This window comes from Scaptodrosophila lebanonensis, unplaced genomic scaffold, assembly GCF_003285725.1.
Source record: "Scaptodrosophila lebanonensis strain 11010-0011.00,11010-0021.00 unplaced genomic scaffold, SlebRS2 tig00000001-arrow-pilon, whole genome shotgun sequence".
NCBI lineage: Eukaryota > Metazoa > Arthropoda > Insecta > Diptera > Drosophilidae > Scaptodrosophila > Scaptodrosophila lebanonensis.
The window spans coordinates 19,122,503-19,147,163 of record NW_022060529.1 but is presented as its reverse complement, the minus strand read 5'-3'; the positions used below and the strand labels follow the sequence as shown (position 1 = coordinate 19,147,163).

General features: G+C 36.1%; 4 protein-coding genes across 14 annotated transcripts in view; 2 read left to right on the top strand and 2 right to left on the bottom strand.

Annotated features, from left to right (window-relative positions):
• The window catches only part of LOC115622013 (GTP-binding protein RAD), a 49,710-nt gene extending 31,634 nt beyond the window's left edge, over window positions 1-18,076 (top strand). For 5 of the 6 annotated variants that reach the window (XM_030515896.1, XM_030515887.1, XM_030515880.1 and 2 more), the window contains 7 exons: window positions 537-653; window positions 7,515-7,820; window positions 7,962-8,050; window positions 14,954-15,134; window positions 15,575-15,708; window positions 15,947-16,051; window positions 16,647-18,076. In XM_030515896.1, the coding sequence (XP_030371756.1) occupies window positions 537-653; window positions 7,515-7,820; window positions 7,962-8,050; window positions 14,954-15,134; window positions 15,575-15,708; window positions 15,947-16,051; window positions 16,647-16,793 (1,079 nt within the window). In that variant the 3' untranslated portion in view covers window positions 16,794-18,076. The remainder of the gene's footprint in view (window positions 1-536; window positions 654-7,514; window positions 7,821-7,961; window positions 8,051-14,953; window positions 15,135-15,574; window positions 15,709-15,946; window positions 16,052-16,646) is intronic. The other variant, XM_030515905.1, reaches the window with a different exon arrangement.
• A 239-nt stretch (window positions 18,077-18,315) lies between these two features.
• On the bottom strand, window positions 18,316-18,817 carry LOC115634319. Its single transcript, XM_030531979.1, has 2 exons — window positions 18,762-18,817; window positions 18,316-18,694 (listed from the first exon to the last, which is right to left on the bottom strand). Exons 1-2 carry the CDS (start codon window positions 18,774-18,776, stop codon window positions 18,404-18,406), a joined length of 306 nt encoding a protein of 101 aa, XP_030387839.1. The 5' UTR covers window positions 18,777-18,817; the 3' UTR covers window positions 18,316-18,403.
• An 815-nt stretch (window positions 18,818-19,632) lies between these two features.
• Window positions 19,633-22,607, top strand: LOC115629853 (glucose-6-phosphate exchanger SLC37A2). Of its 2 annotated transcripts, none has more exons than XM_030526448.1 (7): window positions 19,633-19,724; window positions 20,273-20,474; window positions 20,530-20,687; window positions 20,761-21,326; window positions 21,637-21,838; window positions 21,907-22,055; window positions 22,117-22,607. In XM_030526448.1, exons 2-7 carry the CDS (start codon window positions 20,350-20,352, stop codon window positions 22,483-22,485), a joined length of 1,569 nt encoding a protein of 522 aa, XP_030382308.1. In that variant the 5' UTR covers window positions 19,633-19,724; window positions 20,273-20,349; the 3' UTR covers window positions 22,486-22,607. The 2 variants fall into 2 exon arrangements, with proteins under 2 accessions (XP_030382308.1, XP_030382300.1); XM_030526440.1 differs by having other exon boundaries at window positions 19,638-19,724; window positions 21,634-21,838.
• Window positions 22,608-23,449: 842 nt separating this feature from the next.
• The window catches only part of LOC115625703 (dystrobrevin beta), a 29,587-nt gene continuing 28,375 nt past the window's right edge, over window positions 23,450-24,661 (bottom strand). For 4 of the 5 annotated variants that reach the window (XM_030520847.1, XM_030520859.1, XM_030520867.1 and 1 more), the window contains one exon: window positions 23,450-24,625. In XM_030520847.1, the coding sequence (XP_030376707.1) occupies window positions 24,560-24,625 (66 nt within the window). In that variant the 3' untranslated portion in view covers window positions 23,450-24,559. The remainder of the gene's footprint in view (window positions 24,626-24,661) is intronic. The other variant, XR_003995548.1, reaches the window with a different exon arrangement.

Here is a 24,661-nt window from a genome sequence, read left to right as displayed (position 1 = left end):
GCTCTCATTGTGCTTGTTTCATTCGCAGCCAATCATTTCAAAATAGAATTTTCAATATTTGAAACAAAAAGGCGATTTAATTGACCAGCCATCAACTACAATCAACGATCATTGAACTCAACCCTTTTTAAAATAGACGTTAAAACGACAAAAACAGCAGCGGAGGTGAAATGTCCGTGGTTTACGAGTATGGCTTCGTCAGCAGCCCGTAAAAAATTAAGTGGATGTAAAAATAACAACAGCAGCACACTCGATAAAAAAAACTGCAATTGTGAAGTACGTGCTCCGTTCGGTTGAAATTTAATTGAATATACATACAGTTGAGGCTTTAAAGGTTGATTTCATTTCGTAAAGTGTATTACAATCAAAGGCTGTTGTTTGTTGTGATTCGCAATTCATTTAAGAAGTTAAATTGCGCATACGACATGTTGCCCGAAGATGCGAAGTTTTATGACCCACTGAATCCACTTGAATCCTTTGTCTCGCACAGCATTTAAAGGCTTCTCAACCAATCGTTCCTCGTTTCTCGCCCCCAGCACACAGAAAATCGAACGCCTTCCTCGACGTACCCACCATGAATATGCATCACCTGCGCGTGACTGATGACGACGAGGACTTGGATCGCCTGCGCACTTTCAGTGCATCCAAGGGGGGTGAGTAGCCGAACAAAGCTAGCAATTTAGCAACACACACACACACACACCCACTGAGGCGCACAGGCACAACATTGAAAGGCTTTGCAGACCCTTTTATTAATTTCGAAATTGAAAATCAACAAAGCAACTAAGCGACCATCCTGCCAAGATGCGAGCGATTACACGCAACCGTTTTTGTCTGTCGAAGGATCAACAATGAACCAACCGCACAATAAAGATGGCCCTGTCGAACAGTCAACAACTGGCCATTAGACATAAGCGAGCCATCTATTGAAATCGTGAAAGGATGCGACTCTGCTACGCGATAGCCAGCATTTAATGCCACTTAGGCCGGAGCTTTAAGTTTCCATTGCGGCCTGCTGTTCGATATTTATGTCACGTTGACGTTACTCACATCACACTATGCACCAAATAGATGTACGCTCCTAAATAAGTGTTTAAACTAGAGTTGCAAGCTGGGCTTAATTGGATTAAGAATGGGGTTGGGGGAAAGCAACTTCCAGCTAGTTATTGAATTTAAAAGTTGCATTTAAAACCGTTCGTGGAAAGATAAGCTTCAAAAATCAGAACCGAAGATAATTTGTTCAGCAGGTCGTAGCGATTTGTGATTTGTGATTTTTGATTATCGATCGTCGGCCGCTTGTGATGTGAAAATATTCAGATTTTAGTATTTTTTGTCAAAAAGTCACAGCTTGTAGTGTGTAGTGTCAAAATCGAAAAATCTAAATCAAGTAATCATTATATTTTTCCGATTTGTTTTTTGTGATTGCGATTGACATTTTTACTTATCCGAATCACAAGTCGCAGCGGTCAGCAAGTGAAATCAGTAAAGATCGATCACAAATCGCAAATCGCTACGACCTGCGGAACGCGCCCATTGTTTCAAATTTTTATTTGTTTACGTGTGCGTATAGCATTTTAGATAATTGAATAGATAATTGAATGGATTTTGAAAGAGAATAATCTGTTTCTTTAAATGTTACGCCGCAGTAGATAACTAAATCGATTGAGGACCGCGGGCTGACTCCAAAAATCAAACTGGCTTATATTTGTAGTTGGCCTTTGAGATTTAATTGAAAAAAAAAAGGTTTTTAATTTTATTTTATGCCATAAATTTAAACACAAGTATCTTTTTGAATAGCACTATAACAAATCTTCTGATTAAAGAGCAATCCAAATGCAGTTGATATTGAAAATTATACAAGTAATTAACAACCTCATTTTTCTTCTGGTCCAAATACATTTTATTTTTCACTATTTAATTGTAATTAATTGAGTTGTAATGTAGTCATATGCTATATTTAATATGTATATGAATACTTGTTTATTTGGTTTTATGTCGCTGGTTGACATAAAAAAGTAATTTAAAAATGCAATATACATGTAAAATATATTTAATAGGGAATAATAATAATAATATTCTAAACAGTTGCAATAATTGCAGACAGCTTAAAAAAAGTGAAAGTAGAAAATATAATATTGTTTGCGGCAGCTTTTATGAGTTATAGATAATTTTTGGTTACAGCGCTCTGCTGCTAATTTTGTTTATATTTGTACTTAATTACGGAAATGGCATGAACACAATGTGCACTAAATTTGAATTTATTGTAATTGGTAAAGGTGAAATCAATATCCTCCCATGCCTATAAGGTTGCGATAGCTGGGGTGTAGAATAAATGGGAAATATTAGTTTTCGGTTTAGTATTTTTATTTTATTTAGAACATCAACAATAATTCTGTCGATTATATGATGATATAACTTAATATAACAATTTAAACAAAACTTAAAAGATAAGAAAGCCTAACAGAAAGCTGTATGTACAATAACGTCTATTAATGCCTCCGACACGTTGGGGAATTTTATTTGCCAGTTGGCCAGCTATGCCCCGATTCACAGCCATATGTGGTCAGAGACATTATAGACCTAAAAAACTATACAAAAAGTAAATAGAGGAAGAAAATTAATTCTATTTAAGAACTAATTAGAAAAGTAAGAAGTAGAAAGAGAAAAAGGAAAAGATAGAAAGAAGGAAAGAGAGATAGAGAAACAAGGAAAGAGAAACGTGGAAAGAGAGAGACGAAAAGAAAAAGAGGGAAATCTCCAACCCGGTGCCCCAACTCACAGCAATAAGTGGTCAGAGATTTTCCCGAAGTATCGCCAATGAAATACAACTACTCTAATTTTTTCTTACTTGATTAAATGGAATGTGAATCATTTCCTAGCCATTATACGGATATATTTATTATATCTTTGGTAATTATGCAAGCTTCTTGAACAACGTATCATGAGTTTCTTATATAATTTTAAACAAATTATTAATGAGAAAATGCATTTATGTGTTTTCAATTTAAGAATTTGGTATAACTCCAATTACTCCGGTATGATTAAAATCTGGGGCGATGTTCTCATCCAACCACTTACGCCAAGGAGGCCCGTTGTAATACCATCTAAAATATTTTCAATAAATTATTTAGAAAGGTATCCACCCTGTTCATGAAATGTATGAATGAAAAAGGCGTGGCAGACCGCACAACAGATAAACATATATTCTTGATAAGGATGAATAATATCGACTCGTCTAAGTCGATATGAAAATGTCCGCCAGTCCGCCTGTCTGTGTGAAAGTAAGAATCTCAAAAAGCATAGGAGCTAAAATAACCAAACTTGGTAAAACCTTTATTATACCCTGTACCGGTAGGGTAAAAAGAGTATATTAGGTTTGTGCAAAGTATGTAACGTGCAGAAGGAAGCATCTCCGACCCCATAAAGTATATATATTCTGAATCAGCATGACGAGAGAAATCGATCTCGACATGTCCGTCCGTCCGTCTGGATGAACGCAAGGATCTCAGAAACTATAAAAGCTAGAATAACCAACGTTGGCATCCAGATTCTCCTAGGTCCGAGAAAAGACGAGTTTATTATTTTTTTTTTTTTTATTTTCCCCTTTCCCCCGCTACAGAATTTTGTCAATAGCGTCCACATTTTGAATGCTACCTAAACCAAATTGTGCACACATAATTTATGTATAATCTACTGTTGTTTAAAATGTTATTCAATTCTGTCAATTCTAAGAAAAGTTATTAGCGAAACAAATTCTCTCCAGTACAACACATATAACTCAGTGACGGAAATTTACCTGGGTACAGGGTATTACACTGTCGGGTTTGCTCGACTGTAGCGTTCTCTCTTGTTTTTTATTTGAATTTATTTATTTTTTATTTTTAAAAATGGTTTTAATCATTTAATCAGACAGGGCACCAATAGCACAAACTCTCCATTCTTATTATGTAATGAAATCATTAGTAGCTTATTAAATTCTAAGTACTAACCGTTTAGAGTCTAAACTTTAGACTATTCAGAATGATATTAGACTTTGTTTAAGCAGACACACACACATTCATACACACACTCGTATGTATGTCGCGTAAGATAGAAACAAAGACAAGCATATTAGCAATTGTCATTGTAACTGCCATTCTAGGCCATGTGGCTGGGAATCTACTGCATATGTACGTGTAAGTATATGTAGTTTTGGATCGCAACTTTGTCGGCCAAGTTGGCGGCGGGGAATGCAGACAACTGTGTGTGTGCGCTGACATGTTTCAAATGGCAAACGAAACGCAGTGCATATTAAAATTCAATGAAGTGCCATCGTTTACTCAACTAAATTGCTTTCGAATACAAACGAGCATTGCATACCCGCATACATACATACATATATTTATGTATGCGACTGTGGGTCCGCAAATTATATGCATAGTATATGTACATGTACTTGCTTTCGTACATATGTATGTATGTATGTATATTCATGTGTGTGGTCATGGCTGTCATACTCGTATGTGCACATTCAATTAAACTTAAAGGATGCTTGCCCGAATTCCAATGCGACTCGTAGCTGGCGACCTCTGAAGGAGTCTGGGACCGATGGCGCAATTCAGTCCGTCATTTGTGTTTACAGCTTTTGCGAACGCAGAATTGGCAGAAGAATTAATTTGTGAAAGCAACTGCCACTCAGTCATGCCGCAGATCCAGCTATGTAGTTGCGTTTATTCAATCATCCGTTCAACCATTCGACATCTCTCTCGGCTCCTCAATTACATAGTGTTGAAGAGGCAGAGGGGGAGGGGCCTCTATGCGTAATACTGACGCATTACGGGCAAATGTGATTAATTGAAATGGACGCGAGTGTCAATAAAGCGTCATGACTGATATTTTCATTTTAAATCAATTCGAAACGCAATGTGTTTGGGGTGTGTGCGGCTGTTTGTATTCGATTAGGATGCACACACACACACACACGCACACATAGGCTTATAAGTATGAAAGTGTGTAAATTGAGCTCTAATTGAAAGATTATGTCCATGAAATGCCGTTCGACAGCCGCACATGGCGTAAATAGACTCGAATTTGCAAGGCATCAGTGATTTTTTTTAGCCCTACAGCTGGCCATTTAAAACTCATCGAATTGAGTTGCAAATAATGTATTAATTTTTTCATTTTACATAGAAGTAAATATTTCCTTTGTCAGCCATTCAATTGAAGAAAACATATTCATATGCGTGTTTGCCATAAATCGAGCAACACATTTTTGCCTTAAATCAATCACTCAATAAAATTTGCAATTATTTTATTTATTATTTTTAAAAAAACACATACACACAAGAAGCGTAAAAATGCAAAATTTAAGAAGCCATACATTGTGGCTGATATCAGTGTGAACAAACATGCAATAAAAGAAGAAAAAGAGGGAGAAAAAGTATAAAAATCCAAACAAAGAAAACATCAAAGTTGTGTGAAAAGATACATATGTATATTGAAATGTGGCAAAAAAAAAAAGAAAAGCTAGATTCAAGGCTATGCAAATAATTATGAAACGATACAACATTTTTTTATAGTATCTACAGCCAGAATTTCCAACGTTCTTCAAGAGCTCAGTTATGGCAGGAAATCATTTCAAGAACCCAAAATATTTATATAGAATTACAGACGAAAGCTGATTTTATAAATAAAGCATCGATTGCGTGCAAATTCTAAGACTTAAATACAACTCTGCCATCGCCATGCTTCAAAAAACATTAAGAGTTGTTAAGAAAAATGTAAAATTGAGAGGTTAAAGTTTGGTGAAGAGTATCATTACATTTCTGAAAACTAACCCATACAGCAAGATAACAATGAAATAAATGCAGCAATTAATGTTGAAGCCAATTTCTAGTTATAGGAGAAAGGAGATCATGAAAATAACGTTCAGCTATTTATAAAGAATTAAAACAAAAAAAAACCAATTTAAGTGCAACAAAATAACTACTGATTCGAATGTATTTAGGTACTCTGAATGCTGCGCTGAAATGTGCGGAATTGGTGAATATTTAAAAATAAACAATGAACCTTGCTCAAATATTTATTATCCAATAAAAAAAATGAGCTCCGCCAGAAGAAATTTAACTGCCAGCAGTTTGCACCTTTTCGAATGAATTGTTTCCCACACGCACGGGCCACACCACAAATGAAATCATGGCGAAATAAACAATGGCCAACGCAAATGCTATTTCCATTTTCCCGAAAGCGCTTTTATGAGTTTCCAATAATGATGGTGAGGATGATGATTATGTGTAGATTTTCCATCGCACCATGTGCCTCGCTATTTCTAAATGTTTACAGCCATTTTCGCAATTAAATCAAATTTGCACAATTAATGACCGCGAGAAAAAGGCAAAAGTCTGAGATAAATTGAAACACATAGGAACATGCAATTCTTGAAGTCATAAATCAATTTATGACATTTAAATGTACACAGAATAATTACATAAACATAAGCATGCACAAACATTTAATAGTGCTTTTTTCTTCATCTTTAGAAAAGCTTAAAGTCAATTGACAATTGACAATAGAATGGAATGAGTAAACTAAAATTGTCTAATTATAGTCATATAATGCGACTATAGTTTGTTTCTTTATAATTAAACTACAACTTGCGAGTGTGTTTGAATTAAAAGGCTGCCAGAATAAATTGCATTACAATAGAATTGTCTGCAAAAAGGGCAAACGTCTTATTTTGATTTATTCTCTCGGCAGACTATACATCTTGTAGATGCTCTGAGCTGAATACAAAAACACACGAAACTGTCTTCTGTTGAACGTAGCAGATGAAAAATTGTTGCGACATGTGCAGACAATTTTTGCATTTGAAAGCGAATGGCTTAGCACTAATTTAATGTGACACTTGATCAATTGACATTTAAACATTTGAATAGCGCTCTTTTGAAATCGGTTTGGCTGCATGCCGAGAAATACATACATACATACATAGTAGGTGTATACATGAACTAAAATTAAAGCCACAGCCGTGTCCTTTTTCTGATAAGGTAGACTTAAAAAAAGGGAACGCCACAAAAATGTGAGAATGTCGCCTTTGTGGCTGGGAAAGCATCCACAGCTACTCGTAACAGAAGGCCGAACAAAAGCCGGATTAACTATGTATTGTTGGTGTGCAAGGCCTGAGGCAGAGAACCGTAATTCTTGTCGGCGCAACGCGGCGTATGCGCAACAAGCCGGCATATGTTGCCATACGCCGTGTGTGACGCTGGGAAAAGTGGGGAAAATGCGAACAGGGATGAGGATGAAATGCACACAAAAGCCAACGATGCATTAAAAATATGAATTGCAACGAGCTGAGGGCTGCTAGTTGCTAGTTGCCAGTTGAAATTGAAATTCCTGTGGTAAAAGCTAAAGTTTGTCAAACAGCCTGGAAGGTGTGCTGCCTGAAGCATTGCCAAGTGTCTGCCTCAGTGGTCCTTTCACCCATTAGGTATCTTACACTTCGTGCTTTGTGCGATTTTCTTGTCACGCTCCAGGTATCATTAATCGTGGCGACTCCTTCAGGCGTCGACGTTCACGCAGCAACAGCCTCGCACCAACCAGTCCCATGCACCCGCGCAGCGTTGTGGGCGGCCCTGGTGGGGGCGGTGGCGGGGGCAGCAACATGGGCAGCGGCTATATAGCCGGAAACAGCAATGGCTATGGCGAGCCTCAGGCTGCGGACAATCATCAGCCCGTCGAGTTTTATCGCGTCGAAATGCTGGGATCGCCGGGTGTTGGCAAACAGGCGCTCATCTCGCAGTTTCGCACCTCGGACTGCATCAATGCGTATGATGGACCCGGTGAGCAGGCCTGACGGCGCTTACTTTTAACAAATTAGCTTCTTACAACTGTCACAGCTGCGAACGAAATTAATTTAAATTAGTACAACCAATGGATGCAGCTGCTCATACGCTTCAGTTTAATGTCTTTCTCTTTAACAGAGTGCGATGAGGCCGAGCAGAACATTTCCATTATACTGAATGGCACCGAGTCGGAATTAAAGTTCCTCACGGGCAACCCCGAGAGCAAGGTAAGTGCTTAGCCGGCAGTCAAAAGCTAGATTAAAGGGCAGACTCAACAACATTTCTTGTGAAATGTTGCGAAACAATCAACATTAAAAGCGATTTGTCAAGCAGAGCTCCTGTGGCTTGCTGTTTTTTTTTTTTTTTTTTGGCAACTGACGTAAGAGTATATTTTGTATGTGTACTTTATATTATAGTCATTGTGTATAATATTTTTCCCACTATTTTCGGTCAACCACAGACTGTCTGTAAAAGGGACGCAGCTGCTTCGACCAAGACAAATGAGCTTGTCAGCCAGCTGAGGTTTACAGTCGCACAAATCTCATACCAACTACTAATAAAATACAACCCAAATGGCATAATCCGCATACATTGGATTATTCGAGCCTGCAAAATGACTGCGTAACACAATTGAGTGCTTCAGGCAAGCACGCTAATTAAACCACAAATTCCCACAAAGTTTGAGTTGCCACCACTCTTAAGAAAACTTTCCCACAAAGCGCACGGCTAACAAACTGAAATTAAAATCAAAAAAGAAATGGAAACATTCTGTGAGATGTCTGTGGCACACTAAGCCCATCAGCCCACACAAAACTATGTATAGTACATACCTGTACCTTCTGGCTGTAAAAAGGAAGAGTGCGACGCTGGCTGCATTTTGAAGTAGGGTTAATTATGTGGGCGAAAGAGAAACGTTCAAATGGGGACTGCGACTGTGACTTGACTATAGTGCCAAGACTTACCTTTTCTGCTCACTTCCGCTTGAATAAACACCTACAGTGGGTATACGTTTACCAGGAACGCCTTATTCTGCTTTTTAAATATACCTACACACTTTAAATGAATCATCGATTCTTCTACTTTAAGTTCACACCTATAAGTAAAAAGGATTTTCCGGCGCGTATTCAGTGGATATTTGTGCATAATTTCTTGTGGAGCTGAAAAGCTAAGAACACACAAAAGGCAGAGAAATAGAGCTTCTCAACAGTTAACTTTCAATAGAAATGTAATACTTATTAACAAGCCAACTATTAAATTAATGACAAGGCGATGTATAGAACACGACCCATACACATGGGAACCAAAGGAACCGTGTCAGATTTCTCTCAATACAATTGCTTGCTTTTAGGTTAGTTTCTTAGTGTATGTGAGTGCGGTACAAGCTTTACTTTTTTCAGTGTTGCATAACCACATTTTATCAATACTAGACAGCAAAAATTTGATTTATCTGTTAAATCGTTTTCAGCAGGTCGTAACGATTTACGATTTTTTATTATCGATGGTTGATCTGTCAACCGCTTGTGATGACTGTTTTAATCATATATTCTGATTTTAGTATATTTGGTCAAAAAGTCACAGGTTTCTGGGATGCATTTTGCCATTTTATATATTTCCGCTAAGGTCTCGACCAAATTCTGATTCGAAAAATCGAAATCAAGTAATCATAATATTTTCCCTATTTGAGTTTTGTGATTTCGATTGACATTTTTACTTATCCGAATCACAAATCGCAGCAGGTAAAGTCAGTTATGATCGATAACAATCGCTACGACCTGCTGAACGCTCCCGTTAAGTTTTCATTTGGCTGCCCTTCAGGGAAGTCCTACTTGTTATTATTTTTTTTTCAACGTTCTTTTTTAATTTCTTTTTTTAGTTTTCAAAATTCATTTTTCATTTATGTTAATTTTATTTGAATTTCTGTTTTATATTTTTGTTTATTTCAACAAATGGTTTTCGGCAAGTGGGTATGACTTGAGGACACAAATTTGGCAGTATATGTAACTGTTTTAAATTTTTTTGGATACTTTTACTGTTATTTTTTCTAAAATATTATTGTACTTTTTTGTTTAAAAAGATACTACTTTTGAATTCATAATTGGGAAAAGTTTTAAAGCAGCACCGCTGGTGGATTTTTTTGTTTAGCATCGCTCGTTTTAAACACTTTTTCTTTTCAATATTTTTTGTTAAAAATATATTGCTTTTGAATTCATATTTGGGAAAGAGTTTTAAAGCAGCACCGCTGGTACTTATTTTTCTTCAAATCGTGGTTTTTGTTTAGCCTCGTACGTTTTAAGCATTTTTTCTTTTCATTATTTTGTATACCCGCATGTATGACTTGATGATAATACTTTTACTGTTCTTTTTTGTTAAAATATTATTGTTTTTCTTTCTTAATATTCCCTTTGGGGAAGAGTTTTAAAGCAGCAAGCCAGTAGATTCGGTAACAGTTGCTTTTTGGCCGTCCTACTTATCTAATATTGGCCTCTTCGAGATGGGACTTTAGCTTCTGAATCAGTTGGAAGTATTCTCAAAGTTGTTCTCTGCAGCTTATTAAGTGAATCTTATTTTTTAAATAATTTCTGAGCAAATTAAAAAGAAATTTAAAAAAAGGAAACTTTTCGAATTAGTTTTTAACTTATACTAATTGATGCTCAAGCTTTTAAACGATTCAAGAAATCCAAAACCTAAATTCAAAAAGTGGTTTTGTTGTTATTTGTCCCCTTTTGGACCAAAAAAGAGTCTGCAGGGCAAGGGTGAATAAACGAAAAACTACTCGATAAAAATTATGGGAAACAACAATAGTCGAAAGCTAAAGAAAAACATGACCATGCAATCGAAATGCCAAATTACTGGCTAAATGCCAAATGGTCAGCGAGCCATAAGACGACGTTGGATACGATTTTGGTGCAAACAATAATGAAGGCGATAATTATAATGGCAACGACGACGCTGCGTCTCAGCTCCTTCTTCTACTTCTACTTCTGCCTCTGCTGATGATGTTGCCGATTATGAGAGAAATGGTGTTCATTATGGAGGACGACTTACGCGTTGACAAACAAAAGGAAATGGTAGCAATTTATAAATTCAACAGCGCAATGCCAACGGAACATGACAAAGAAAAACGAATTATAGCGTCTTTTGCCCTCTGCACCGGAACACAAAACTGCCGAGCACCGGCCACTTCACAACCCTCGAAACACGGCTAGCAAAAGTTGAAAAGTGAAATGCAAATATGAAATTCACCGCTAAATTGTAAGCGGAATACACAGAAGAGTCAGCAAAGAAAAATGTACACATTCAAAAACCCACACAGTCACCTACTATACATACATATATGTACATACATACTTGTATGTATATTCGCATACTCATATAGTTGCAACATGTTGTGCATTTTGCAGTTATAAAGTTCTGGGGCACCTTGTGGCGTTTTGGCCACAAAATGGCCGGCGCTCCAGTTAACTGTGAGTAAATTGCACTTTCACTTCCGGTCCACTCGAAGCACCCTACCGCCATATAAACTTACATGACGCCCAGCAGGGCCTCTGGCTGGCGTGGAAACTATTTATGACAGATATTTATGTGCAGCAATAAGAATTGCCTCCCAATCTAATGTAAAAGCAAAGGTAACTTGACCTTTGACATTCGACTACTATTTCAAATTATTCAAAAAGTCAAACAACTAATTATACTTTGTACTTTTTACTTATAATAAGTAAAATAATAAATAACTTTGCCTGATATTTTGTACACTTATGCCCAATCCAACATAGGTTGTGCCAAGGTCTTTAACTTTAAATAATTAAAAACAAAGAAAAGGAGAAATATCTTGTATAATATACTTAGTTATTATTCAATGTCTATAGACTGAAAGCCCTTTAAAGGGCAACTTTTTGCAAACTTTATTCCCCAACAGCATTAAACTGCTTCCAGTATTTTGATACTTGATACGAATGATACTTTGTACTTTTTACTTATACTAAGTAAAATAATAAATAAACTTATAAACTTTGCCTGATATTTTTTACATTTATGCCCAATCCAACATAGGTTGTGCCAAGGTCTTTAACTTTAAATAATTAAAAAGAAAGAAAAGGAGAAATATCTTGTATATATATATACTATATATACATAGTTATTATTCAATGTCTATAGACTGAAAGGGCAACTTTTTGCACTCTTTACTCCCCAACAGCATTAAACTGCTTCCAGTATTTTGTAAACTACTTTAAATCGATCTCTTATTAATTTTTTCTTGTCTGCCAAAGCCTATTTAACAAAGATGTGAATTTGAATTTGGTTTTTGTCAGCCGAACAGTGAAATAATTATTCCATTACTCCTAAAAGCAACCATCAGCAGATGCCATTTTATAAAATGATCCTTTTGAACTAACTCCCTGGCGCCGTATTTATTTTTAATTTTGAAACTTCATACTTTTGCTTATTCAACTAAAAGTCGGAATAATCGAACCCTTTTTAATTCAATTTCATATTTTTTTTTTTTTTTATTTTAATTCGTGTCAGTTTTTTATAATACACATTAATATTTTGCAATTTTGTTCATCAAATACTTTTTATTGTGATGCTATTTATATCTCAAAAGTGACATTCATTTTATAACGATAATAGGCTGAATTTTTGAATATTATGGGTATAATATTATAACTAAGTCTTGGGGTTATGTCCGACTATGTATTTATATTGAACACGTGCGTTTAAAAACTTTTTCGAAAGGCATGATCCAAAAGTATTTTTTTGTTCATGTCATTCTTTATTTAGAATCTGTCCTGAGTTTTAACTCAGTTCAGATTGACGGAAGGGCAGTCACCTGAACGCAAGAATAAAGGGACTTTTCGCAAGTAGCGCGATATGGGATAAAGTACCATTGGGCCAGTCATGGCTCAAGTACACTGAGTTGCCTTCGGAAAAACGCTGAGGCATCACTTTATCTTATTGAAAAATTTAGTGGTAAAACAACTCGTTTTTTTACTCACTTAAATCGCAGAAGAGCACACTAAAAGGAAAAAGCTTCTGCGTTGCAGAGAAGTAAATGAAAATGCACTGCATTCTTTTAAATAAAGTTGCATTTTATCTGAAGTCCTGGAAATCATTCATGAAAAGCTTTTGCCCATTTGTATGTCTTCCATGTTGCCAACTGTATGGAGTGAGGCCCGATTTAATGACCTGGCTCGTTCATAGCCAAGTGCCCGTAATTTAAATTTTTTTTACAGCACATTCGAGGAGTTTACGAGCGTAAAATGCAAAAATACAAAATCGCCGGCTTCAAGGAGCGCTTCCTGTGCACATTTTCCTTTACGACCACTTCACTGAGCACGGCCACCCGGCCACACCCTCTGCCGGAGTTGTAAAAACACATTTAGAGCCGTCTAACTTTTAATTTTACGTTAAATGAAGACACACAAACGAATCGACTTACAGGCAAACAAACAGACAAATGAAACATTCGACAACAGCTACGAGAACGCAATAAAATATTAAAAGACTGAAAATACAGTCCGAAGTAACGCACAGTGGAAGAAATGCAACAAAAAAGAAACACTAATAAATATTACTGGTAATATTTAAATTACAATAGTCAATTTATAATTCCAAATCAATTATACCAGGGACTTCAACTCTTTTTTACGTGGAGGTTCTTTCGTATTTCACAATACCCCTAATTCTGTTTTTACACGGTAGATTGGTTTGCAGAAAAAGTCGTGCAAAAAAATGCATTAAAAAACACATTTCGAATCGTGCTAAATGGAATAAAGTCATGCATTTTAAAATTTCAAACCGTGTTTAATCAAAACCGTGTAAAAGAGATCGTGTAAAAACAGAATTAGGTGCATATAAGTACATATTTATTTGTGCTATAAACAATTCCAAAATTTGCGTGACATTAGCATATTTCTTATAATGAAACGAATAGAAAGTTAAAGTCGAGCAAGCCCAACCCCCGAATACCCTCTACCCATATTTTTCCCTTCTACAATTCAACTAATGTAAGCTAATGTGTTGTACCAATCATACCTATCGCAGCTATATACTTGTACTTACTGTACTCACTATAAAAAAACTCCTAACAACCATATGTGCTTACTATGTCGAAATGAACAGACAACTTTCCAGCATATACAATGATTTCTTAACCAAGCTTCCCTGGCAGCTGTCTGATAAACCCGTACTATATACAAGTAGATATCTGTTTATTAAATCTATTCTGATTTTTTCCTACGGCTTGCAACATTTCTGTGACACTGTGAGAGTTTTTGTGAGATTATAATTTTAGCAATCATCACGATTACGAAAATCGTCGATTTTTTTGAGTAAACTGTTAGGCACGCTTTCACGTACAACTCAGTATGAACAGAAACTTTTCAATATAGAGGAAAAAGTGAAAAATGTCTACTATAAATTAACATAAAATTAGTGTCATAACTCAACCAGCTAGCAGGAATCCCACAATGTGAGTTCCATCCAACCATCACCTAGGACAGTTCTTAAATATAAAATAAAGATGTTAAAAAATATAAAGAAAAATGTGATGAATTTAACATAAAAGTCCCACTGTCTGTTGATGGTTTTGAAGGCCGAAATAGAAAAAATTGAAAACTTGTTGAATTCGCAAAAGCATTGTGTGGTTTTAAGCTAAATTGGCCATCATGACATAACACATGATTACAACAAAATGTCAAAGTTAACATATAATTTTATAAATAAATAAATTTTAAATAAAGAATAAACGCTTTAAAAAATATAAAGAAAAATGTGATGAACTTAACATAAAAGTCCCACTGTCTGTTGATGGTTTTGAAGGCCGAAATAGGAAAAATTGAAAACTTGTTGAATTCGCAAAAGCATTGTGTGGTTTTAAGCTAAATTGGCCATCATGACATAACACATGATTACAACAAAATGTCAAAGTTAACATATAATTTTATAAATAAATAAATTTTAAATAAAGAATAAACATTTTAAAAAGTATAAAGAAAAATGTGATGAACTTAACATAAAAGTCCCACTGTCTGTGATGGTTAGGCCAAAATAGGAAAAATGAAAACTTGTTGAATTCGCAAAAGCATTGTGTGGTTTTAAGCTAAATTGGCGCTTTGGTGTTTCAATTGCAGGAGGAACTGGAGCAGGCGGACGCCTTTCTGGTGGTTTACTCCTGCATCGACAAGGAGTCGTTTACGCGTGCCAAGCAAATACTCTCACGTCTGCAGGATATGGATTTGCTGCGCCACCGACCCATCATACTGGTGGCGAATAAAATTGATTTGGCCCGCTCCCGTTCCGTGTCTGCGCAAGGTAAGTGAGTTAAGAAAAGGGGCAACTCGTTTGCCAGCCAATTAGTGGTCGTTGCAACAAATGTGTGGCGCTTGCCACAACATTTGCATAAAGCAATGCAGTGCAGTGCAGCCAGCAACCCAGAAGGTAGCCGACATTCAATTAATGGGCCACATGCGTGTCGTTCGCCCATTTCAGTTTCAGTAATCAGTTGGGCCAGCTGGGCCAGGCCTCTACGTCTATGTACTTTGGCCACATAGTCCTATTATTGAAGTTTGCGGTAATGATAACAAACGCTGGCACACAAATGCTTTATGATATTGTTCGAGTGCTAATCAATATTTATGACCAATCACACACACACACACACATATATATAGTAGACAGAACTTTTCGTCGCTGTTTAGTGTGTTTTTATTAAAATTATGCTGGCGTTTTTGTTGTTCTTTCGTTTCATGCAGATGGCAAGTGTCTGGCTTGCACGTTCGGAGCAAAGTTCATAGAGGTTTCCGTGGGCATCAACCATAACTGCGACGAGCTGTTGGCGGGCACCCTGACCCAGATACGCTTGAAGAAGGATCAGAACCTGCTTCAGGTATGTTCACAGTTCTCCCCGGGGATTTATGCAATTAGCGCTGCTGAGTGTTAGTTGATGGTAGCATAGACGTACTCGTATGTATGTAGCCAGCACCAATTAGTTAGTACAGCTGGTTCGTCAAGGACAGCCGCTTGAATTGGTTTACAGGCCATCGCCAGCTCTTACCATCTCTTTAGCGCTTTCCATTCATTTGTTTTATGTTATTTGTAATCAATGTAATCAATCGCTTTCGCAGCTTAATCCGAAAAAGTCGAAAGACAAGCTTAAGTTTAAAGACAAAGACAAGCAATTAGAGCTAGAAACTGAAACTTGTCTAACTGAACTTAAGCCTGACGTTGGGGTAAGTAGCACATCGAATACTTAAGCCCACCTAATAGTTCCGAAAGTATCCTGCAACGTTACTATAACACCCCCACCTCGCTTTTGTTCTTGTTGTTGTCTTTGTTGTAGGCATGACCCTTTAACCCCTTATCCGAGGTCCAATACGGGTTTCAAATATGCATGAAAGCATTACCAATAGACGTTTATGCGAACTTCCTGTAACTATTAAGAAATGTATAAGTTATCGAGAGAAGACAAACAAAGGAAGACTTAACAATATACTTTTATGAATATAACCCAATTCCTGCCAAAGCTGACTGTCTTTTATAACTAAAAAAAATAAAAATAAGTGTAACAATAAAATAGATCGTATTACTGTGCCCTTTCCAGAACTTGTAAACTGATCAACTTTTGTTACGTTTTTGTTACCCGTTTCTCATGTTATCATATTTTGTGTTTCACATCCAAAATATTCTTCCACCCAGTTGTTGCAAACAAAAATAATAACAATAAGAACTTTTTTAAACTCCAACAAGATATTGGCAGTTAAGAGCTTACACGCTTGCGCCCACTAGAAGGGAGAGAACTAATGCCGAATTTATAACTAATTTCAGGGGCCTCGAGATGCCAACTCTCCGGCGCATTGGTATAAGAGTCGCAGCGTTATGTTGGCCAGCATGAAGGCGCGTCAGATGCTTACATGGATACTGGGAAAGGAGGACTCCAAGTTTAAACACTGTGAGAACTTGCAAGTGCTATAAACAGTCGGCATTTGGAGAAACCGACCGAAAAGTAAACACCAAAATCCTAATTAACCAAATAATGAGAAATTACTTCTTATTTTTAAATGTACTATATAATACGTATGTTACGGCATAACCTTAAAAAGGAACTAATGGGGGTCACAAAACAAGTAAACAGGTTTCGATCTTTCGATTACCGTTACATGAACATACACCAAAAAAATTTGTATGTATATTTAATTACCATATATAGTATATTGTATGTTTGTATTTATGTATAAAATAAATGTGTACGTGATGTCTATATGCATAGCTCTGTTTAATCAAAGAACAAATTTTACTGTAAGGCAAATGAAATTTCAAATACCTAGGTAACTAAAGCCTGATAATCAAAAATTAAATCAAATTTAATTTAAAAAGTGGGTGAGGAGCGTAGAAGCATGATTAGCAGAAAAACATGCACAGAACCAACAGCCGTAAATCTACTCGAATTTTCTATTTAAAATTGGTAAGATTAATAAATATTTTTCCTAAGCTATGTAGAAAGAGTATCTATTTACATATGTGGGTAACTGAAAAATGCGATTCTTTGTTTATTATACTATATGTTCTATGTGTAATTACATATTTATGTGAATTTGTGCGTAATTTATAACAATAAATACATGTATGTACTATTAATAATCAAAAGTGGTCAACAAGGGGCTCCACTCGCTCAACCTATAATATAATTTAAAATAATAATATTATTATTATCAAAATATTAGGAACAAGGAGAGTATTACAGGGTTTAAAAACATTAGGTAAACATTTATATTCTTGGAAGCATAAGGATGCATGTACGAGTATATATGTACTATATTTGTATGAACTGAACTAATACTATAATGCTATCCAATACTTACGTTGAGTTTATTTTTTCGTCTTCCGATTCTTATGTAAACAAAATATTGTGTTTGTATTATTCATTTGTATTTAAATAAAATTGCAATGTGAGGAATTTGAGAAACATAATACAAGATATAGAAACTTTGGTATAAATAGGTACACATATATTTGTATATCTTGTAACATGTATAGGAACTGTAAGCAGCAAAACAATAATTCATCTAGAAGGATTAATACATCAATTATTTAAACTTTGTAGCTTGTGTGTACTTCAATATATGATATTCTGAAGGTCTTAACTGGAAACATTGGAACGTTAAATATAAATATTTCAGCTTTAATGGAGAAGTCGATTTTCGACAAGTAATTTGTAGTATCTTGAATAACTTTTGAATATTTCTCTGATTTCTGTGAACGGCAAGAAATAATAAAATACCTATACCGATATAGATACATATATGTATGTAGCTCGGCTAAGTTAAAACATAATACATATATTCGTAACAAAATAAATCTATGTCAATGTTTAATAAAGAATGGTCCATTTCTTCTTTATTTTTACACTTCTTACTGGAGAAAAAAATAATACATCTTTAGAACAAATCGAACAGATTTAAGAAAGTGGAAAATACTGCAGTATATTTTTGTTTTATTTAAAAACACTTAAATTAAATACTTATAATAATGATGGAGTGAGTCTTTAGATTCTGCCAATGAACTTAATATACTTATAGATTCTACTATCTCCCTAATTGTTGCGGTCGAGCTTTCACCTTAGAGAAACGATAACTAAACAGGGGCCGGAATACATTGATTTCCGCGAATTCCATGTCATCAGTCGGCTCGTCGTAAGATAAATCCTGCAGGGCACGCTTCAATCTGTGCAAAGCACTTTCAGATTTATAAAGATTTTCCAGCGTTGGTCTTTGCAATACCATCTCTGCTTCAGGCTCTAGACTTTGAATGCCTTCGCGAGGGGAGGCGTGACAGTTTTGAAATATCACAACGCAAGTCAGCAGGGACAATATTAGCTAAATCGAGGAGTTAATAAGTAATAAGTATTACGGAAAATATTACCATATTTTACTTTATACTTACCATAGAAGAAAACATTTTGGTTTTCTTCAGTCTTCTTGAAATTACGACACACTCTGTTGTTTGTAGCCCAACCAGAAGATAGTAAATGTGCTGTCTGTGAAATGTTTAACGCTTTTATACAATGGACTGAACGATTTTCATAGCACCCGGCCCCAATTGTCGCTGATTAGCACCCAAATTGTATTTTTTTTCCTTAATTGTTTTTCGCATGTAGATCACAAAGTAAGTAGAACTTGTAGTTGTATTGCAATATTTCCATTAAACTAGCATCTCGGGGTTATTTTTTGCTTTGCAAAATTAGTAAAAGTATTGAGCACGTATTTACTTTCAACGGAACTAATGTATTGCTTTAGTAAACTTCGCTGACTAATGCTCTTTATTTACACATCTAGTCGCGTGTCACATGGAACAACGTGATCACGATCTCACGGGATCGTATTTCCTGATGCTGAACAATTCGCAATACATATACTTGTAAAAAATCGTATTTCACACAGTATTTCGCCTTAGAATATTTAGTGGAAATCATTTAATATTAGCAACGTTGACATTTGTTTGTTTAAAATCAATATAATATTAGATAGTGGTAAAGAAGAATATTGGGAGCAACTATTTCAGATCATTGTTAATAAAGTAACAGAAATAAAACATATACAAATTTTAACTAATTTAAAATAATGTCAATATTTTAACTGTGCTCGCCCGATTCGTCAGCCTCAGCTGTGCCCTACGTTTTTTCAAACGGCAGTTTTATTAAACGGTTAGTGCAGCCAACCCTGATACTCGATATACGATAACGAATAGCAACAGTTGGATGGCAACGCCGCCATCAGCTGGGCATGTACACGTCAAGCGAGGGCTTCAGCAGAAAGCAGTTAATGTGCGTGTAGCAAATTATTTTTGCAACCGACTTATTATCGAACGTTACAATATTTTCAATCATTTGCCAATGTTTTTTTAACGGTTAGTGTTGCTATTCCTATACAGGCACCAATTTCTGCACTTTGCGACTTATTTCGCCTTAGCGAGTGCTTTGTTTACTGAATAACAATTGATGGTAAACAAAACAAAAAGACAAAATAAAAGTGAAGTCTGAAACAGCCAGAGGCAAGAGTGCACCAATACTCAAATATTTTTGACTTATTATAATGCCAACTCAGCAAATTCATGGCAATGAGAGTGTCAACTTCAAACTGCCTAGCTGCATGAATCACATATGTACATATCTTTGTTCAAATGGGTATATGATTGGCAGCTGGCAAACTAAAACTGCATATGTATGCGGAAACGCGATAACGCATATCAAACCAAACAAACGTCTATCGTCTGCTTTAATGCGCGTCGACCGCAAATTTTCCCTATTTTGAGTGTAGAATACATTATTTAGATACGTAAATATGTATATACATATATATTTATGTATTTATGCATGTGTGTTTGTCAGCGACAGTGCAACTACCTGTTGATGGGCTTCCTTTGCTTACCTGAATAATTTTGCCTTTTTTCCGCAGTTAATTGAGCAGTTCACGCGGCCTGCTATTGCCTTCCGGACGTGTGCAGCATTTACACACGACGACTCTGTCAGTCGATGAGACCACAGGCAAGGACACGAAAGATGAGTAACAGCTACAACGACATTCCCTTTGGTATCCGAGCGGTGCAGCATTTTTCGCAACAATGCTGTTCTCGCATCCATGTACGCAAAGAATTGCTGTGAGTCCCAATAATATACGCAATTAAAACATAAACTACAGCAAATTATTTTCAGCTACAAGATCTCAATCTTCGTGCTCACATTCCTTGCTTATGCATGTTACCACATGTCGCGCAAACCGATTTCGGTAGTGAAATCGGTACTGCATGGGAACTGCACAAATCCAGCACCACAACCGCACGATGCCAACGATTGTGGTTACCCGCCCTTTGGTAAGCTAATCGTCTTTAAAACGAAATCTTTTGCTTTGCACATAGTTGTTTAACTGACTTCTTACATCTACAGATGGTCCCGATTCTTCCACATTATTTGGTATGCTTGATTCAGCATTTCTGTTCTCCTACGCTATTGCCATGTTTATATCGGGCTTTATTGCTGAGCGCGTCTCCCTGCGCTACTTTCTGTCGATGGGCATGATAATGACCGGTGTGTTCACTTATGGATTCGGCCTGGCCCGCACCTCCAACATACACAGCATCTGGTACTTTGTGATCATGCAGATTTGCGCTGGCATATTTCAGACCACAGGCTGGCCTGGAGTGGTAACACTTGTTGGTCGCTGGTTTGGCAAGTCTAAGCGCGGCCTCATCTTTGGCATCTGGAACAGCCATACATCCATTGGCAATATACTGGGCACCCTGATAGCAGCACACTACGTGGAAAGCGATTGGGCGCTATCATTCGTTGTACCTGGCATAATTATTGGTGTAATGGGCTTCCTGCTTTTCTTGTTTCTCGTCGATACGCCCGAAATTGTAGGCTGCTACCCGCAACGTAGTTCAGTGGAACAGCGCATTTCAAACGAATCAGATGAGGAGAACGATGAAGAGCAACCACGTCAGTACGACGCTGTAAGTGTTAAAGTAATAATGAACTGTTTTTAGCCTTAACAACGTTTGTCCTTGACGTTGCTGTTTGGCCTTGAATTTTTAATGTATTTTTGTTTAATTCGCTTTTTGGCTGCACAGCTTGTTGTCAAGTCATACTATTCTATTAACGAAAATGTAAGTGCACGCATATTTTTACGTTCCAAATGTGTCGTCGCCGCTTGCCTTTGCGCTTTTATGCCTCTTACATTTCCCCAACTATCGCTGTTTATGTGTTCCCTTCTTTAATATTAGCTAGATGGTTAATAGGTATGTGTTCATTTTTTTAAAGGAGGTCAACTATCGGGCAACTGAACGCACTCCCATTTTGGCCAGACAACCATCTCACGGACACCATACACATGAAGGCCGACCTATAAGCCTCATCGACGCACTCTATATACCCGGAGTGGCTGAATTCTCGCTCTGCTTGTTCTTCACAAAGCTCGTCAGCTACACGTTCATGTACTGGCTGCCCCTATATATACAGTCCTCCAGTGAGTCTTTCCATTTTCCAGACAGTTGCACCCACATTTCATCTTTTAATTTTGTTATACAATTGCAGGCACTTTGGGTCCACAGCTCTCGGCTGACCTCTCAACGCTCTTCGATGTGGGCGGCATTATAGGCGCCATAGCAGCTGGTTATGTTTCCGATTTAACTGGCATGTCTGCAACAATTTGCACAGTTATGCTGTTCATAGCCTCACCAATTGTAAGAGGCATTTATTATACATACTTATATGCGAATCAATCAAATCGATTTTACTTTACAGCTATTTGCGTATCAACAATATGGCGCAATGTCTGTTTACATCAGTGTTATTCTACTGATCGTAGTTGGCATCTTCGTTAACGGACCCTACGCACTCATTACCACCTCGGTGAGTGCGGAATTGGGTCAGCACAGTTCATTGGAGGGCAACTCTAACGCGCTGGCCACCGTCACTGCCATTATTGATGGTACGGGGTCTGTGGGTGCCGCAGTGGGACCGCTGCTCGCTGGCCTCATATCTACCGCCGGCTGGCAAAATGTATTCCACATGCTTATTGTTGCCGACATACTTGCCATGATACTTCTGGCGCGTTTGGTGAAGAAGGAGTTTTCGCAGCTACGCCGCTCAACGCGCATTCGCATAGAATAGCAGGCAGCAGATAGAGTTTATTTATTCTGATTTAATGTTTGATATTTTTAGACATCTTTATGTGTGTCATAACGCATATCAGTTCTTTTAATCATAGATATTATAATGTAGTTGCACTCGAAGCCAAATTGTTTAAAATTATGTTATTTGTAGGATGACGTTGAAGTTGAAAATTTTATACATTTTTTACCGTTGTGTGAGTGTGTTTCAGAGTCTCCTTGTTTTAAGTGCCGTACCATTATTGCATTATAAATATTGTAAAATATACATACATACGAGTATATATATATTTATATAAAACACACACAAACATGTAAATAAAATAACCGTACACTTTTCGTACAAACACATCAAGTTTATAATAAATACTGCTACTTCAGAAATCCCAACACTGACAATGAATTAATTACTAAAACCGAAATCTTTGCTTCGTCCACAACATTTTTATTTGTAGGCTCCAAACATTCTCCAAAGAGAATAAGCCAATCAAGAGAAGAGAAACGTTGATATGCAATTCCAACCAGCATTTAGGATAAGTAGTTCATTTTATGATTCGAAGATAAATGAAAAAAAAGATGTATGTTCGAAAGCAAGAACATTTAAGAAAAGGATATTAAAACAAATTAATTTACAAGATTATTCGTCCAGCTATGGCAAGTTGAAATTGTTGTATTTTACAAATATGTTAGATGCTAACGTTTAATACTGTTTTTAATTAAACAAAAATAGTCTATTTGAAAAACTATACGAATTTCTGGTCAATTTTTTTGAAAAATAAAGGGGAATAAAATGCAGATAAGTAACAATAAGATAGAAACTTGTAGTCAAGCATAAGTACTTAAGCTGATCCCCCGAATAAAAACTTTGCTTCACCATTTCTTCATTCTCCAGTCTTACAGAATTAGCTTTAATATCAGGCGAAATCTTCGAGTACACAGCCAGTTGATCGAAAGAAAAGTCATCGTTTTCGCAAATACTTAAAATTTTGGTTTTTATTATCATTTACTTTTCATAATATTCAATATTTAATGGTTATGTATAGTTTCTATATAAATGTCTGGTTTTGAGTGTCTGTGCATTATGCATTGTGATTATATTTTATGTACCTTTAACATTGTTATGGATTAAAATTTATAGTATGTATTATGTTGTCCCAATAATTCATGCTACATAGTTGAAAATACATTATTAGATCTTTCATTCTATCTCATTATATACTATACAAACATTATATGTATATGTATCTATTAATGAACTTCGTGTATTCGCTATATTAAGTCATTCTGGAATTTCATTCTGCAGCTTCAACATTTTCATACATACTAAGTAGACAAATTGTATGTACGAATGGAAGTTAAAATTATTTGACTCTCTCAACAAACGATCAATAAAAATTTTGTTTATTTGCTTGTTTTGATGTAACTTGTATGTGTCTCTGGCTGGTTATGCCTTGACAAAAATAAGCTTTAGAATATTCATTAATCGTATATCAAACCGTCAACAAGTTTCTGGTTTAGGCTAAGTACAATATGCATGAAAGTGTTTTTGTTTTGTATTATTAAGTTCATTTTGATTTCAGTTGTTATTTGTGTATAATAAATATTTGCTTAGAAAGCTAAAAGCAGATTGCGATTTGTATATACTCGTACTTATTACAAATTAAAATTCAAAGTGTTACTGCAAAATAAGCACAAACAGCGCTTTCGATTTCAACGAGATTCAAGAGATAGGTAAAGGGGTTTCTAAAGCTGAACATTTGCTAGTCTTTTTATTTAATTCATTCATTTCATTCTGCTTGTTTCGCTGAGGTAAACCAATTTTTTAGACAATACATGATTATGCATGTTTTCTGTGTACTATATAGTATATATAAAGTATTCCATTCACACCAAGACAGATGAAAAAAAACAAACAAAAGGTTATAAGGGTTAAGGTAGTGTAGACTACTCCTGCATAAGTCAATAAATAAATCATCTAAATTAAGGCTAAAAAGCTAAGCAAGTTCATCCGTAAGCCGCCTCGCAATATCCACTATATGTAGTTGTTCCGTTCAGTCGGGCCTGGGCAGACACATTTAATTCTTTTGTGAATTAAGACTCCATTGCGCAAACTGTTCCTGCCATTGGCTATTCGCATTTGCCTGAAAATTTGTAAGTTTATTACTTCATTTGATTGC

Excerpts from the sequence above, each read along its gene's own strand:
- LOC115629853 (XM_030526440.1), top strand. The coding sequence starts at position 20,350 with ATGAGACCACAGGCAAGGACACGAAAGATGAGTAACAGCTACAACGAC. Across the intron at positions 21,327-21,633 it reads AACCACGTCAGTACGACGCT|GAGGTCAACTATCGGGCAAC; the intron begins GTAAGTGTTAAA and ends ATTTTTTTAAAG. Across the intron at positions 22,056-22,116 it reads TGTTCATAGCCTCACCAATT|CTATTTGCGTATCAACAATA; the intron begins GTAAGAGGCATT and ends TTTACTTTACAG.